Source organism: Aquarana catesbeiana, linkage group LG03 (assembly GCF_042186555.1).
Source record: "Aquarana catesbeiana isolate 2022-GZ linkage group LG03, ASM4218655v1, whole genome shotgun sequence".
Taxonomy (NCBI): domain Eukaryota; kingdom Metazoa; phylum Chordata; class Amphibia; order Anura; family Ranidae; genus Aquarana; species Aquarana catesbeiana.
In genome coordinates, this window is record NC_133326.1 from 385014239 (window position 1) to 385033046 (window position 18808).

The 18808-nt window shown below is 47.8% G+C and overlaps 1 protein-coding gene across 2 annotated transcripts in view; it reads left to right on the forward strand.

Annotated features, from left to right (window-relative positions):
• Positions 1 to 285: 285 nt before the first annotated feature.
• Positions 286 to 18808, forward strand: part of LOC141132374 (organic cation/carnitine transporter 2-like) — a 104998-nt gene continuing 86475 nt past the window's right edge. Inside the window, exon 1 of one of the 2 annotated variants that reach the window (XM_073620682.1) lies at positions 286 to 823. In XM_073620682.1, coding sequence (XP_073476783.1) covers positions 431 to 823 — 393 coding nt within the window. In that variant the 5' untranslated portion in view covers positions 286 to 430. The remainder of the gene's footprint in view (positions 824 to 18808) is intronic. The other variant, XM_073620681.1, reaches the window with a different exon arrangement.

Below are 18808 nucleotides of genomic sequence, written 5' to 3' on the forward strand. Positions count from 1 at the left end.
AGTGTGCAGGGTGAGTGTCCCCTATAGGAGGACGAGACAATGTCAGTGTGCAGGGTGAGTGTCCCCTATAGGAGGACGAGACAATGTCAGTGTGAAGGGTGAGTGTCTCTGTCAGTAGAGGTGTGTAGAGGACTGTGTAGTGTCAGGGGGGTGTGTGTAGAGGACTGTGTAGTGTCAGGGGGGTGTGTGTAGAGGACTGTGTAGTGTCAGGGGGGGTGTGTGTAGAGGACTGTGTAGTGTCAGGGGGGGTGTGTGTAGAGGACTGTGTAGACACCCAGTCCAGGCCGTGCCGCGTTCCCTCCTCCCCCTCACGTGAGGCCTGTATACACACACCGGGGACACTGAATGGCCGTCCTATGAGCCCGCTCCCGGTTCCTGTGTGTATCGCTCGTCCTCTTCCGTTCCCGCCTCTCCCCGCCCGCTGACAGTCATGCGTGATTACGATGAGGCGACCTCTTTCCTTGGAGAGTGGGGTCCTTTCCAGCTCACCATCTTCTTCCTTCTCAGTGCCAGCATCATCCCCAATGGCTTCACCGGGCTCTCCGCCGTGTTCCTGGCAGCCACCCCTGAGCACCGGTGCCGTGTACCAGACAACGCCAACCTGAGCCTGGCTTGGAGGAATGTCAGCATCCCCTGGGAGGAGAAGGATGGGGCTCTGGTACAGAGCAGGTGTTGGAGATACAAGCTGGACACCCTGAGGAACTATTCTGATGTGGGGCTTCTTCCTGGACTACATATCAATGTCAGTGACTTAGAGAAGGAGAAGTGTCTGGATGGATGGGAGTATGACAAGGACATCTATCACTCCACTGTCATCACTGAGGTGAGGGGGACAATGGGGGGCAGGTGGAACCTTTCCTCGTCCTCAGTGTGATCGGTTTGCCCTTCATAAATCTTGGCAGTCAGCTTTCTCCTATTTGTCACTTTCTTCCAATCACCTCTATCAGGTCTGTTTCCATTATACTCTTTGTACCTTGAAGGGAAATGAAATCACTTAGCAAAAGTCCCCTCACACCTAGACGTGTGTTATGTACTCCATGCGTGTTCTTCCACTGATCCACCTTCCGTTAGTGCAGGTCACCTACCTTTATAGTACACACAATGAGATTATGGAGACTCGCCATCCGTTTTTTTTTTTTTTTTCTTGCATGCTAGACTCCATATCGAAAATGAAGAGGCTACTAAAGTTACGAAAATTCTCGTAGGACAGAATAAAAATTCAGAAGTGATGTCATGTGTTGTGTTTTTGGACAAAGACTGTACTGATGAAGGTTGCACCGATAGCACTTTTTTAAGACCGAGTACAAGTACCAATACTTTTTTTAAGTACTCACCAATACTGATACTTTTTTTTAACCACTTCCCAGCTGCCAAATGACGGCTGGGCAGCGCGGCTCTTGTTCTGGGTGGATGTCATATGACGGCCCTCCAGAACGACCGCTCTCGCGCTCTCGTGGGGGCGCGCATTGTGGCGATCAGTGGTGCGGTGTGTCAGTCTGACACATCGCACCACCGATCTTGGTAAAGAGTCTCTGACGGAGGCTCTTTACCACATGATCAGCCGTGTCCAATCACGGCTGATCACAATGTAAAAAGGAAGAGCCGTTGATCGACTTTTCCTCACTCGCGTCTGACAGACACGAGTAGAGGAGAGCCGATCGCCTGCTCTCCTAAAGGGAGGGGATTTGTACTCATTGTTTATCAACGCAGCCCCTCCCCCCCTTGGATGCCCACCCAGGACCACCAGGATGCCGCCAGATCACCAGGGATGGCCACCACACTGGACCACCAGGTATGCCACCCCAGACCATCAGTGATGCCTAACAATGCCATCTATCAGTGCCGCCCATAAGTGCCCATCAGTGCCACCTATCAATGCTGCATATCAGTGCCACCTTATCAGTGAAGGAGAAAACTTACTTATTTACAGAATTTTATAACAGAAACAAAAGAAAAACTTTTTCTTTTTCCAAAATTTTAGGTCTTATTTTATTTGTTTAGCAAAAAACTTTTGTTTGGGTAGAGTGTAGCATGACAGCGCAATTGTCATTTAAACAGCGAGGAAAGCTGAAAATTGTCTTGGGCCGGAAGGGGGTGTAAGTGCCCTGTATTGAAGTAGTTAATGTGTGACAAAGCACAATACAGATTAATGATATCTTTGCAGCACTGATAGGTGGCACTGATATGCAGCACTGATGGCTGGCACTGATATGCAGCACTGATGGCTGGCACTGATAGGCTGGCGCTGATATGCGGCACTGATGGGCTGGCACTGATGGGCTGGCACTGATATGCAGCACTGATGGCTGGCACTGATATGCAGCACTGATGGCTGGCACTGATATGCAGCACTGATGGCTGGCACTGATATGCAGCACTGATAGGCTGGCACTGATATGCAGCACTGATGGCTGGCACTGATATGCAGCACTGATAGGCTGGCACTGATAGGCTGGCACTGATATGCAGCATTGATAGACTGCCACTGATATGCAGCACTGATAGGCTGGCACTGATATGCAGCACTGATGGCTGGCACGGATATGCTGGCACTGATATGCAGCATTGATAGACTGCCACTGATAGGCTGGCACTGATATGCAGCACTGATGGCTGGCACTGATATGCAGCACTGATGGCTGGCACTGATATGCAGCACTGATGGCTGGCACTGATATGCAGCACTGATAGGCTGGCACTGATATGCAGCACTGATAGGCTGGCACTGATATGCAGCACTGATGGCTGGCACTGATATGCAGCACTGATAGGCTGGCACTGATATGCAGCATTGATAGACTGGCACTGATATGCAGCATTGATAGACTGCCACTGATATGCAGCACTGATAGGCTGGCACTGATATGCAGCACTGATGGCTGGCACTGATATGCTGGCACTGATATGCAGCATTGATAGACTGCCACTGATAGGCTGGCACTGATATGCAGCACTGATGGCTGGCACTGATGGCTGGCACTGATGGCTGGCACTGATAGGCTGGCACTGATAGGCTGGCACTGATAGGCTGGCACTGATATGCAGCACTGATGGCTGGCACTGATAGGCTGGCACTGATATGCAGCATTGATAGACTGCCACTGATATGCAGCACTGATAGGCTGGCACTGATAGGCTGGCACTGATATGCAGCATTGATAGACTGCCACTGATAGGCTGGCACTGATATGCAGCACTGATAGGCTGGCACTGATATGCAGCACTGATAGACTGGCACTGATATGCAGCACTGATGGGCTGGCACTGATATGCAGCACTGATGGGCTGGCACTGATATGCAGCACTGATGGGCTGGCACTGATAGGCTGGCACTGATATGCAGCACTGATGGCTGGCACTGATAGGCTGGCACTGATATGCAGCATTGATAGACTGCCACTGATAGGCTGGCACTGATAGGCTGGCACTGATAGGCTGGCACTGATAGGTTGGCACTGATATGCAGCACTGATGGCTGGCACTGATAGGCTGGCACTGATATGCAGCATTGATAGACTACCACTGATATGCAGCACTGATAGGCTGGCACTGATAGGCTGGCACTGATAGGCTGGCACTGATAGGCTGGCACTTATATGCAGCACTGATGGGCTGGCACTGATGGGCTGGCACTGATGGGCTGGCACTGATGGACTGGCACTGATATGCAGCACTGATGGCTGGCACTGATAGGCTGCCACTGATATGCAGCATTGATAGACTGCCACTGATATGCAGCACTGATAGGCTGGCACTGATATGCAGCACTGATGGGCTGGTACTGATGGGCTGGCACTGATGGGCTGGCACTGATATGCAGCACTGATGGCTGGCACTGATAGGCTGGCACTGATATGCAGCACTGATAGGCTGGCACTGATATGCAGCACTGATAGGCTGGCACTGATATGCAGCACTGATGGCTGGCACTGATATGCAGCACTGATAGGCTGGCACTGATATGCAGCATTGATAGACTGGCACTGATATGCAGCATTGATAGACTGCCACTGATATGCAGCACTGATAGGCTGGCACTGATATGCAGCACTGATGGCTGGCACTGATATGCTGGCACTGATATGCAGCATTGATAGACTGCCACTGATAGGCTGGCACTGATATGCAGCACTGATGGCTGGCACTGATGGCTGGCACTGATAGGCTGGCACTGATAGGCTGGCGCTGATATGCGGCACTGATGGGCTGGCACTGATGGGCTGGCACTGATGGGCTGGCACTGATATGCAGCACTGATGGCTGGCACTGATATGCAGCACTGATGGCTGGCACTGATATGCAGCACTGATGGCTGGCACTGATATGCAGCACTGATAGGCTGGCACTGATATGCAGCACTGATGGCTGGCACTGATATGCAGCACTGATAGGCTGGCACTGATAGGCTGGCACTGATATGCAGCATTGATAGACTGCCACTGATATGCAGCACTGATAGGCTGGCACTGATATGCAGCACTGATGGCTGGCACGGATATGCTGGCACTGATATGCAGCATTGATAGACTGCCACTGATAGGCTGGCACTGATAGGCTGGCACTGATAGGCTGGCACTGATAGGCTGGCACTTATATGCAGCACTGATAGACTGGCACTGATGGGCTGGCACTGATGGGCTGGCACTGATGGGCTGGCACTGATATGCAGCACTGATGGCTGGCACTGATAGGCTGGCACTGATATGCAGCATTGATAGACTGCCACTGATATGCAGCACTGATATGCAGCACTGATATGCAGCACTGATAGGCTGGCACTGATATGCAGCACTGATGGGCTGGTACTGATGGGCTGGCACTGATGGGCTGGCACTGATGGGCTGGCACTGATAGGCTGGCACTGATATGCAGCACTGATAGACTGGCACTGATGGGCTGGCACTGATATGCAGCATTGATAGACTGCCACTGATATGCAACACTGATATGCAGCACTGATATGCAGCACTGATATGCAGCACTGATATGCAGCACTGATAGGCTGGCACTGATATGCGGCACTGATATGCAGCATTGATAGACTGCCACTGATATGCAGCACTGATAGGCTGGCACTGATATGCAGCACTGATGGCTGGCACTGATAGGCTGGCACTGATAGGCTGGCACTGATAGGCTGGCACTGATATGCAGCACTGATGGCTGGCACTGATAGGCTGGCACTGATATGCAGCATTGATAGACTGCCACTGATATGCAGCACTGATAGGCTGGCACTGATAGGCTGGCACTGATATGCAGCACTGATGGCTGGCACTGATAGGCTGGCACTGATATGCAGCATTGATAGACTGCCACTGATATGCAGCACTGATATGCAGCACTGATATGCAGCACTGATATGCAGCACTGATATGCAGCACTGATATGCAGCACTGATATGCAGCACTGATATGCAGCACTGATAGGCTGGCACTGATATGCAGCACTGATAGACTGGCACTGATATGCAGCACTGATGGGCTGGCACTGATAGGCTGGCACTGATAGGCTGGCACTGATATGCAGCACTGATGGCTGGCACTGATAGGCTGGCACTGATATGCAGCATTGATAGACTGCCACTGATATGCAGCACTGATATGCGGCACTGATAGGCTGGCACTGATATGCAGCACTGATAGACTGGCACTGATATGCAGCACTGATGGGCTGGCACTGATATGCAGCACTGATGGGCTGGCACTGATATGCAGCACTGATGGGCTGGCACTGATATGCAGCACTGATGGGCTGGCACTGATATGCAGCACTGATGGGCTGGCACTGATATGCAGCACTGATGGGCTGGCACTGATATGCAGCACTGATGGGCTGGCACTGATATGCAGCACTGATGGGCTGGCACTGATAGGCTGGCACTGATAGGCTGGCACTGATATGCAGCACTGATGGCTGGCACTGATAGGCTGGCACTGATATGCAGCATTGATAGACTGCCACTGACATGCAGCACTGACATGCAGCACTGACATGCAGCACTGATATGCAGCACTGATATGCAGCACTGATATGCAGCACTGATAGGCTGGCACTGATAGGCTGGCACTGATAGGCTGGCACTGATATGCAGCACTGATAGACTGGCACTGATGGGCTGGCACTGATATGCAGCATTGATAGACTGCCACTGATATGCAGCACTGATATGCAGCACTGATATGCAGCACTGATATGCAGCACTGATAGGCTGGCACTGATATGCGGCACTGATATGCAGCATTGATAGACTGCCACTGATATGCAGCACTGATAGGCTGGCACTGATATGCAGCACTGATGGCTGGCACTGATAGGCTGGCACTGATATGCAGCATTGATAGACTGCCACTGATATGCAGCACTGATATGCAGCACTGATGGGCTGGCACTGATGGGCTGGCACTGATGGGCTGGCACTGATATGCAGCACTGATGGCTGGCACTGATAGGCTGGCACTGATATGCAGCATTGATAGACTGCCACTGATATGCAGCACTGATATGCGGCACTGATAGGCTGGCACTGATATGCAGCACTGATAGACTGGCACTGATATGCAGCACTGATGGGCTGGCACTGATGGGCTGGCACTGATGGGCTGGCACTGATGGGCTGGCACTGATGGGCTGGCACTGATATGCAGCACTGATGGCTGGCACTGATAGGCTGGCACTGATATGCAGCATTGATAGACTGCCACTGACATGCAGCACTGATATGCAGCACTGATATGCAGCACTGATATGCAGCACTGATAGGCTGGCACTGATATGCAGCACTGATAGACTGGCACTGATGGGCTGGCACTGATGGGCTGGCACTGATATGCAGCACTGATGGGCTGGCACTGATATGCAGCACTGATGGGCTGGCACTGATATGCAGCACTGATGGGCTGGCACTGATATGCAGCACTGATGGGCTGGCACTGATATGCAGCACTGATGGGCTGGCACTGATATGCAGCACTGATGGGCTGGCACTGATATGCAGCACTGATGGGCTGGCACTGATGGGCTGGCACTGATGGGCTGGCACTGATAGTCAGCACTGATGGGCTGGCACTGATATGCAGCACTGATGGGCTGGCACTGATATGCAGCACTGATGGGCTGGCACTGATATGCAGCACTGATGGGCTGGCACTGATATGCAGCACTGATGGGCTGGCACTGATATGCAGCACTGATGGGCTGGCACTGATATGCAGCACTGATGGGCTGGCACTGATATGCAGCACTGATGGGCTGGCACTGATATGCAGCACTGATGGGCTGGCACTGATGGGCTGGCACTGATGGGCTGGCACTGATAGTCAGCACTGATAGTCTGGCACTGATATGCAGCACTGATGGGCTGGCACTGATATGCAGGCACTGATGGGCTGGCACTGATATGCAGCACTGATATGCAGCACTGATGGGCTGGCACTGATATGCAGCACTGATGGGCTGGCACTGATATGCAGCACTGATGGGCTGGCACTGATATGCAGCACTGATGGGCTGGCACTGATATGCAGCACTGATGGGCTGGCACTGATATGCAGCACTGATGGGCTGGCACTGATATGCAGCACTGATGGGCTGGCACTGATATGCAGCACTGATGGGCTGGCACTGATGGGCTGGCACTGATATGCAGGCACTGATGGGCTGGCACTGATATGCAGAACTGATGGGCTGGCACTGATATGCAGAACTGATGGGCTGGCACTGATATGCAGCACTGATGGGCTGGCACTGATATGCAGCACTGATGGGCTGGCACTGATATGCAGCACTGATGGGCTGGCACTGATATGCAGCACTGATGGGCTGGCACTGATGGGCTGGCACTGATGGGCTGGCACTGATAGTCAGCACTGATAGTCTGGCACTGATATGCAGCACTGATGGGCTGGCACTGATATGCAGGCACTGATGGGCTGGCACTGATATGCAGCACTGATATGCAGCACTGATGGGCTGGCACTGATATGCAGCACTGATGGGCTGGCACTGATATGCAGCACTGATGGGCTGGCACTGATATGCAGCACTGATGGGCTGGCACTGATATGCAGCACTGATGGGCTGGCACTGATGGGCTGGCACTGATATGCAGGCACTGATGGGCTGGCACTGATATGCAGAACTGATGGGCTGGCACTGATATGCAGAACTGATGGGCTGGCACTGATATGCAGCACTGATGGGCTGGCACTGATATGCAGCACTGATGGGCTGGCACTGATATGCAGCACTGATGGGCTGGCACTGATATGCAGCACTGATGGGCTGGCACTGATGGGCTGGCACTGATGGGCTGGCACTGATAGTCAGCACTGATAGTCTGGCACTGAGGGGCTGGCACTGATATGCAGCACTGAGGGGCTGGCACTGATATGCAGCACTGAGGGGCTGGCACTGATATGCAGCACTGATGGGCTGGCACTGATATGCAGGCACTGATATGCAGCACTGATGGGCTGGCACTGATATGCAGGCACTGATATGCAGGCACTGATGGGCTGGCACTGATATGCAGCACTGATGGGCTGGCACTGATATGCAATACTGATGGGCTGGCACTGATATGCAATACTGATGGGCTGGCACTGATATGCAGCACTGATGGGCTGGCACTGATATGCAGCACTGATGGGCTGGCACTGATGGGCTGGCACTGATATGCAGCACTCATGGGCTGGCACTGATATGCAGCACTCATGGGCTGGCACTGATATGCAGCACTGATGGGCTGGCACTGATATGCAGCACTGATGGGCTGGCGCTGATATGCAGCACTGATGGGCTGGCACTGATATGCAGCACTGATGGGCTGGCACTGATATGCAGCACTGATGGGCTGGCACTGATATGCAGCACTGATGGGCTGGCACTGATATGCAGCACTGATGGGCTGGCACTGATATGCAGCACTGATGGGCTGGCACTGATATGCAGCACTGATGGGCTGGCACTGATGGGCTGGCACTGATAGTCAGCACTGATAGTCTGGCACTGATATGCAGCACTGATGGGCTGGCACTGATATGCAGGCACTGATGGGCTGGCACTGATATGCAGCACTGATGGGCTGGCACTGATATGCAGCACTGATGGGCTGGCGCTGATATGCAGCACTGATGGGCTGGCACTGATATGCAGCACTGATGGGCTGGCGCTGATATGCAGCACTGATGGGCTGGCACTGATATGCAGCACTGATGGGCTGGCACTGATATGCAGCACTGATGGGCTGGCACTGATATGCAGCACTGATGGGCTGGCACTGATATGCAGCACTGATGGGCTGGCACTGATATGCAGCACTGATGGGCTGGCACTGATATGCAGCACTGATGGGCTGGCACTGATGGGCTGGCACTGATAGTCAGCACTGATAGTCTGGCACTGATATGCAGCACTGATGGGCTGGCACTGATATGCAGGCACTGATGGGCTGGCACTGATATGCAGCACTGATGGGCTGGCACTGATATGCAGCACTGATGGGCTGGCACTGATATGCAGCACTGATGGGCTGGCACTGATATGCAGCACTGATGGGCTGGCACTGATGGGCTGGCACTGATGGGCTGGCACTGATAGTCAGCACTGATAGTCTGGCACTGATATGCAGCACTGATGGGCTGGCACTGATATGCAGGCACTGATGGGCTGGCACTGATGGGCTGGCACTGATGGGCTGGCACTGATATGCAGCACTGATGGGCTGGCACTGATGGGCTGGCACTGATGGGCTGGCACTGATGGGCTGGCACTGATGGGCTGGCACTGATATGCAGCACTGATATGCGGCACTGATATGCAGCACTGATGGGCTGGCACTGATATGCAGCACTGATGGGCTGGCACTGATATGCAGCACTGATGGGCTGGCACTGATATGCAGCACTGATGGGCTGGCACTGATATGCAGCACTGATGGGCTGGCACTGATATGCAGCACTGATGGGCTGGCACTGATATGCAGCACTGATGGGCTGGCACTGATATGCAGCACTGATGGGCTGGCACTGATATGCAGCACTGATGGGCTGGCACTGATGGGCTGGCACTGATATGCAGGCACTGATGGGCTGGCACTGATATGCAGAACTGATGGGCTGGCACTGATATGCAGCACTGATGGGCTGGCACTGATGGGCTGGCACTGATGGGCTGGCACTGATGGGCTGGCACTGATAGTCAGCACTGATAGTCTGGCACTGAGGGGCTGGCACTGATATGCAGCACTGAGGGGCTGGCACTGATATGCAGCACTGAGGGGCTGGCACTGATATGCAGCACTGAGGGGCTGGCACTGATATGCAGCACTGAGGGGCTGACACTGATATGCAGCACTGATGGGCTGGCACTGATATGCAGCACTGATGGGCTGGCACTGATATGCAGCACTGAGGGGCTGGCACTGATATGCAGCACTGAGGGGCTGGCACTGATATGCAGCACTGAGGGGCTGGCACTGATATGCAGCACTGAGGGGCTGGCACTGATATGCAGCACTGAGGGGCTGGCACTGATATGCAGCACTGATGGGCTGGCACTGATATGCAGCACTGATGGGCTGGCACTGATATGCAGCACGGATGGGCTGGCACTGATATGCAGCACTGATGGGCTGGCACTGATATGCAGCACTGATGGGCTGGCACTGATATGCAGCACTGATGGGCTGGCACTGATATGCAGCACTGATGGGCTGGCACTGATATGCTGGCACTGATGGGCTGGCACTGATGGGCTGGCACTGATATGCAGGCACTGATATGCAGGCACTGATGGGCTGGCACTGATATGCAGGCACTGATGGGCTGGCACTGATATGCAATACTGATGGGCTGGCACTGATATGCAATACTGATGGGCTGGCACTGATATGCAGCACTGATGGGCTGGCACTGATATGCAGCACTGATGGGCTGGCACTGATGGGCTGGCACTGATATGCAGCACTAATGGGCTGGCACTGATATGCAGCACTGAACAACCTCGAGCCAAGCGAGGGGAAGATGGCCCCCACTCGGCTCCATAGCATTGACTGGCAGAAGCGACATGAAAATTCCACCCAATGCTCTTAAAGGAGATTTTTTTTTATTGCATTTTAATGTAAATATGAGATCTAAGGTCTTTTTGAGCTCAGGTCTCATATTTAAGGAGGTCATGTCATGCTTTTTTATTTTCTATTACTAGGGATGTAAGACCGCTGCGCAAATACAGTGTGACATAAAGTATTGCAACAACCGCCATTTTATTCTCTAGGGTGTTAGAAAAAAAATATATAATGTTTGGGGGTTCCAAGTCATTTTCTAGTAAAAAAAAAATGATTTTAACTTATAAACACCGAATCTAAAAAATAGGCCCGGTCCTTAAGTGGTTAATGTACCCTAGTTGATCAATCAACTTAGGTACAACCAGGCTGCCGGATTTTACATGCGATTATTGCCAGCGGCTGTTATAGCCCCTAGCAATAATCAGTGTTTTCTCCCGGCGGGAACGGCTTCTCCCACACTTACTCCTCGGGAGGGATTCTTCTGTCAGCACTGACTGTGTTGATGGGAGAATCAAGGTTACAGGAAAGAAAATTGCTCCATCTATGGCTGGCCTAAGACACACTGTAACCCACATCAAGGCATTATAATACATATAACATGTGTATCATAACCAGTGTGGATTTGATTTAAATCATGATTTAAATCACTAGTAAAAAGGCTCAATTTAACCTTATTACATGCAATACCTCCTGTATGATGGGTAATACGTGTATTAATACTGTATACATAACATGTATGATCTCGCAAATAAAACCTTTGTTGCTTAAAAAAAAAGGCTCAATTTAAATTATTATTATTATACAGGATTTATATAGCACCAACAGTTTGCGCAGCGCTTAACAAAATAAGGGCAGACATTACAGCTACATTACAATTTGGTACAAGAGGAATCAGAGGGCCCTGCTCATTAGAGCTTACAATCTAGGAGGGAGGGTCAATTGATACAAAAGGTAATAGCTGTGGGGAATGAGCTGATAGAGCAAGTAAAACAGTGTATTAGTTGTAAGCTGGGTAAGCTTCTTTAAAGAGAAGGGTTTTCAGGGATCATCTAAAGATGGATAGATTAGGGGACAGTCGGACAGATTGGGGTAGGGAGTTCCAAAGGATGGGAGAAGCTCTGGAGAAATCCTGTAGGCGAGCATGGGAGGAGGTGACGAGAGCTAGAGAGCAGGGGATCTTGGGAGGACTGAAGAGAGCAGCTTGGTTGGTATTTTGAGACTAGGTTAGTGATGTAGCTGGGGGCAGAGTTGTGGATGGCTTTGGAAATGATTGTTGGTGCTTTGAATTTTATTGGTTGGGTGAGTGGAAGCCAGTGCAAGGATTGTCAGAGAGGGGTGGAGGACACTGAATGGTTGGTAAGGTGGATGAGTCTTGCAGCAGCATTCATTGTGGACTGAAGGGGGGGAAAGAGCAACTGTCATCTCTGTCCCGCAGCGGCTCCTCCTCTGACCCGATGTTGACTCACCGACAGTCCCATTCACTTTAATGGGATGGCTGGTGATGCGGCAGTGACACAGCAAGGTGTGGGACATGGCGGCAGCAGGTGAGTGGATGCCCACTAACAGGCGCTGCCATGATGGATCTGAAATGACAGGTGCTCTTTAAACGTAAGGACTTATTCTTGCTGGTAGTTAGAATCTTTAATATTTGCAACAAAATGAAGGTTTCCTATTTAGAATAATATTCTGTCAGGTTAGTAAAACAGCGATATCGGAACCAATTCAATCACACAGTTTGTAGTGTATATAGATTTGCAAAACAATAGGATAAAGGAATATTCCTGAACTTTGTTTTATCTCATGGTTACTGTGATATTGTGTGAATGCATCAATGCAGTGCATGTTATCTCAGCTTGCAGAGCTTGGATTCATTGAATGAGTTTACCAAAAATGTAAATATTGCAGAATATACAGCCTCATGCTACATAACTAAGCTCCATTTCATGCTGAATAAACTAAATTATTAATGTATCTTAAAAAGAAAATTATCTTTAGATAGATTTTTTTGCTACAAAATCATTTTATTAAAATAAATTTGATTAAAAAAAAAAAAAAAAAAAACAGATTTTAAATTTAAAAAAAATCTGATTTTAAATTTAAAAAAATGTAATATTTTTAAAAAAGAAATAATTGATTTTTTTTTTCTTTTATCCATCCACTCTGATCATAACACACATGAAGGCATCATAACGCACATCAAGCACAGAATACACAATGTAATACATAGTAATATCCTTCAGTAACTTCCTTACAAGTTGGTTGCATAAAGAACAAAGCAAATTGTTACAGTTTGGAGATATGGTTTACAATAGGCAGTGATCAAACATGATCTAGGCAGAGATGATTTCAGAAGGTGATTTGTGTGTCACTGGACAGAGTGCATTTCATTTCAACAGAATACAAAGACTAGCGGTGGAGGTTACCACTAGTAAGGATCTTGGTGTGCATCTGCACACAGGGTGATGGCAGTAAGAGAACAGAGAGAGAGAAAAAGGGTAAGGCTCCATTCACACTTGTGCAACTTTGGACACTGAAGTTGCATGACAAGTCATACCCCATGTCTTTCAATGACACGGTCAAATATGTGCGACTTAAAGCTTCCTGAACTACTTTAGTTTGACTTTCATGCGACTTGAGTGACATAGACTGCAATGTAAACCCCCCAAAGTTACATAAAAGTTGCACCTGGATGTTATACATGCAACAGTTGTCCATTATCATTGGTCAGAGCCAAAGTCGCATCCAGGTTTCACCCATAGAAAGTTGCGTCAGGCTCCATTCACACTTTATGACTCCAGCTTTAACACAACTTTGGATGGAAAGGACTTGGATGTGACTTGTTGTCCCTCTGCAAAGTCGGACCCACTGTTGCATGTAAAAAATTCAGGTATGACCTTCAGGCAACTTTTGAGGGTTAACATTGAAGTCTATGGCTCTCAAGTTGCATGAAAGTTGGACCAAAGTAGTGCATGAACTATTTGAAGTAGTCAGATGCGGGGCTCAAAAACAGCCCCGTCTGACAGCAGAAAACCATTTTTATAGTAGTTTGGGGAGTGGAGTGTCCCACTTTTCCAAGACTTTATCGATTTGTCAAGGTAGTTAAGAAACCTCGCAGTGAGCAGTTCCATTATTTGTACATCTCTTATATGACGATAAGGCTATCAATAGTCAGGTGTGTGTTGGTTTCCATCTCAAAGCTATTAGACTTTGAGCTGCGGTAAATACAGCTGAGATAACTTTCCTTAGTTGGAAAGACATACCACTCATGGGTTAGTGCAGGAGAAGTGTGAGGAGGTCATTTACCTGTCACCAGAAATGGATTGGAGCCCGTCAAAAACAATAGATGTGTGCCAGGGTTCTTCTGTGTGTTTGACCCCTCCAGCATCTATCTGGATAGCTGTGGTTTAATTTAACCACTTCACCCCCGGAAGATTTTACCCCCTTCCTGACAGAGCGTTTTTTGCGATTCGGCACTGCGTTGTTTTAACTGACAATTGCGCGGTCGTGCGACGTGGCTCCCAAACAAAATTGACGTCCTTTTTTTCCCACAATTAGAGCTTTCTTTTGGTGGTATTTGATCACCTCTGCGATTTTTATTTTTTGCGCTATAAACAAAATAAGAGCGACAATTTTGAAAAGCATTATTTTTTACATTTTGCTATAATAAATATCCCCCAAAAATATATAAAAAAACATTTTTTTTTCCTCAGTTTAGGCCGATCGTATTCTTCTACATATTTTTGGTAAAAAAAAAATCGCAATAAGCGTTTAATAATTGGTTTGCGCAAACGTTATAGCGTTTACTAAATAGGGGATAGTTTTATGGCATTTTTATTAATAATTTTTTTTTTTTACTAGTAATATCAGCGATTTTTATTGTGACTGCGACATTATGGCGGACATGTCGGACATTTTTGACACATTTTTGGGACCATTGTCATTTATACAGCGATCAGTGCAATTAAAAATGCACTGATTACTGTGTAAATGGCACTGGCAGTGAAGGGGTTAACCACTAGGGGGCGGGGAGGGGTTAAGTGTGTCCTAGGGAGTGATTACTAACTGTAGTGGATGGGCTGTATGTGTGACGTCACTGATCTCTGCTCCGATGACAGGGAGCAGAGATCGAGTGACACTTGTCACTAGGCAGAACGGGGAGATGCTGTTTACAACGGCATCTCCCCGTTCGTCCTTTCTGTGAGGCGATCGCGGGTATCCCCACGGCGATCAAGTCCGCGGGACCCGCGACCCGACTCACGGCGCGCACGCAATGGCACGGCGGGCAATTCAAATGGACGTACAGGTACGCCCATTTGCCCAGCCGTGCCATTCTGCCAACGTACATCGGCGTGCGCCGGTCGGGAACCGGTTAAAAGCAGTATAATATCAATGCAAGAGCATTTTGTAGGTATTTTCTTTCTATATGTTGTAATGACAACTCTCGCCCTAGGACAGTGATGGCGAACCTTGGCACCCCAGATCTTTTGGAACTACATTTCCCATGATGCTCAACAACACTGCAGAGTGCATGAGCATCATGGGAAATGTAGTTCCAAACCATCTGGGGTGCCAAGGTTCGCCATCACTGCCCTAGGATATCCTCCCATTTTTTTCCTTAGCTTGTAAGTTCTTTATTAAGGTTGGGTAAGGTAGTGGTTGAAGTAAGACACCATCCATAAACAGGGAAATAACAAATGATTTGCCATGTGTTTGTAGTACGAATATGGGCTGCTAAGGTTTCTATGGATATGGCAAAGAGTAGGCATAACTTTGTCCTATACCGTCTAGTATCGGGAATTTATGTGATGCGTAATGAAGTTAGGAACGAAGGCCAAAGGGTTCGGGTAAAGTAATTGTATGGCAATAAGAAAAGGTCAATGGATTCATGTTGCTCTGTTGGACAATAGCAAAAAAAAAGGCCAACTGAAGCAATCAAACACCTTATCGGCATCCAGACTTAAAAGCACCCGTATCTTTGGTCACCACTATTAGATTATACATCTTCTAACCCTTTATATTTATGAGGTGATATTTTTAAGCCTCTTGCTATGGTGCTTATAATTATTGTATGAGCTCGCTCACTACATGGGGGCACTTTTTATATCCCCAGATGCTCCTAATTGGTTTCCTGTGCTTGGTTTACCCATCCCCCACACTGAGCTCCAACTGACTTATACTTTTGCCTCTGATAGGTAAGATACTATATATATGAATAGTTCATGTAGAGCTTATATACTGAGAAATACTCTAAAGAACAATGCCCTATTTTATCTATAGAGCTGCCAGTTCTTTTTTGTCACCCTGGAGGGTGGACTTTTGGTGGTCCAGGTATCCTGTGTGAGAGGTGAACGCCTTCAATATTTGAATTCTTGATTCATGGAAGGACTGATTTGGTTCTCCTTTGTTTTGTGTGGTTTCACATATTACGTGATCTTCATGGTCAATCAGGCAAGCATATCCTTTTATAACTTTTTTTTTTATTCTCTGTGTGTGTTTGTTCATTCCAAGGTCTGTGTGTATATATATATATATATATATATATATATATATATATATATATATATATATATATATATATATATATATATAAAAAAATCTCACACACCTGTTTAATATCAATATGTATAACTCTAATACTTATTCATTTTCTTTTCTGTATATTTTTTTTAAGTTCTATATCAGCACCTACCCAGTATGTCCCAAGAAAGAAATTAAATGTGAAACGCGTTGACAAGCAAGCACGGAGGAGTGCATAAACCTGACCTGTTGATTATTACATATACCCCTTTTGTTTGGTTGTACATTAATGGACCTCTCACCAACCATATGAAAGGTTCCATGTCTGTATTTGGGTATCTGGTGACCTTTGTCTAGTAGAGGGTGTTGTGCTTGTTATATCTATAGGTGGTTTCAACATTTTTTATTTTTTTTTTTGTAAAAAAGATATAATTTTTAATAATTACTTCCTAGTGTTGTGCCCACAATTCCACCCTTTTTTTTTTTTTTTTTTAGAATCTTAGTTACTCTCTCAATCCTTTCTCTCCAATTATTGGATGTTGGCATGGTGGGGACCCCTTATTATTATTGTTATTATTATTTATTTTTATTAAAATGGGGAAGGGTTATATCCTCTGTCAGATTTGTATTGCTACCTGTGTCCTCATTGGGAACATTGACCTCTTCTTCTTTTTTTTTTTTTTTTTTTTCTTGGTGACCATTATCACCAAAAAAAGAAAGTGAGAGAAATCCAAAATCTGTCCAGAGCAAGAGGAAAGGGGAAATTGCTCATTGTGCACAACCGTCTAAGGGAATTCCCCTCATTTTGATAATTCCCTCTAACTTCCTGTTGCATTTCTAGGACAGGAAGTGAAGGACCATTTTGCTAACAGACTGAATAAACAGAATGTAAGAGAGAGGCTGTAAGGATTTGTGAGAATGTCTTTTAATATTCATAGGGAAGTCTGCCAGGTCCTGGCACTTTGATTTGGTAGATTTTTGATGACTGCAGTATGTTCTTCCATCTCTGCAGAGTAGTTAAACGATTCTGCCCATTCCCTGGGTTAATTTGACATGGTTAATGATATCTAGGTAGTCATTAATGCATTTCTGTGTCTAATCCAGCCTTTTCAACCAGTGTGCCTTCAGGTTTCTTCACAGGTGCCTTGGCAAAATGCCTAAAAATTGCCCAAAAAATGTATACAAGCCAGGTGGATAAAACCTGCCTTTTAGTTAAACAAAACCACAGGTGTCACCATTACAACCTTCTAGCCTCCGTATCCTAACACCCAATTACATCATTGGTTGATACAGAGGATATTGGGCACCTGCACAGCACCCTTGTTTGCCCCTGCCCCCCACCCCCCCCCCCCGTCAGCACTGGGGGGGGTCACATTATGAGGTAAGGAGAGAAACTCGGGGAAGGAGCAACACTGGAATACTAATCAGTGCTAGTGTGTAAACTTGTATTTGCTTTGGAAGTATAAATCGCCTCTAACATTGGGTGGATATTTGTGGATGTTGCTGCATTATGTAAACTGTTACGTTTTTCTACATGTTAGAATGGGGTGCCTTGAGACTGTGTGCGGAATTTTAAAGGGTGCCTTGACTGAAAAAAGGTGGAGAAACGGAGAACTATTTATAGCCATTGTGTTATGTAAATGGCTATGGTAATCACCAGAAATATCTGCTCGGACTTGAGAAATTGGGGGGGGGGTCACATATTCGTGTACCATTATTGTTTCTTATTGCTGGATGAAAATCATCTTTGCTTGTAACATCTGAGCAAGGAGAGTGTCAGCCTTGTTGCCTTTTTATCATATCATCTACTTCTTTTTGAGTTCTTATGACCAGTATTTTAGGTGGTTGAGGAATAGAAGCCCGGTTTATTTTCTAACTGGTGCGATTCCATTGTGAGAAGAGTGTTACGGTGAGCTGTATCACATTTATGCGTGGACACTAATGCATTGCACATGAACTATCATTTTGTGAGCCTTTCATAATGTAACGGTCTGGGGGACTGATCCCACATTTTCTGTAAAATATTGGCCAGTAACATACTAGGTAGAGTTTGGGGGGGTTCATATTTAAGGGAGTATTCGTTAATTTGCCAATGACACATTATTGCTTTTTTAGGTCCTAAGCATACTTCTAAAGAAAAGCATGGTCTGACCAACTGATGGGGTGCATCTTGGATTTTAAATTAGTGATGCGCCGAATTTTCAGCCGCTGAAACATATCGGCCGA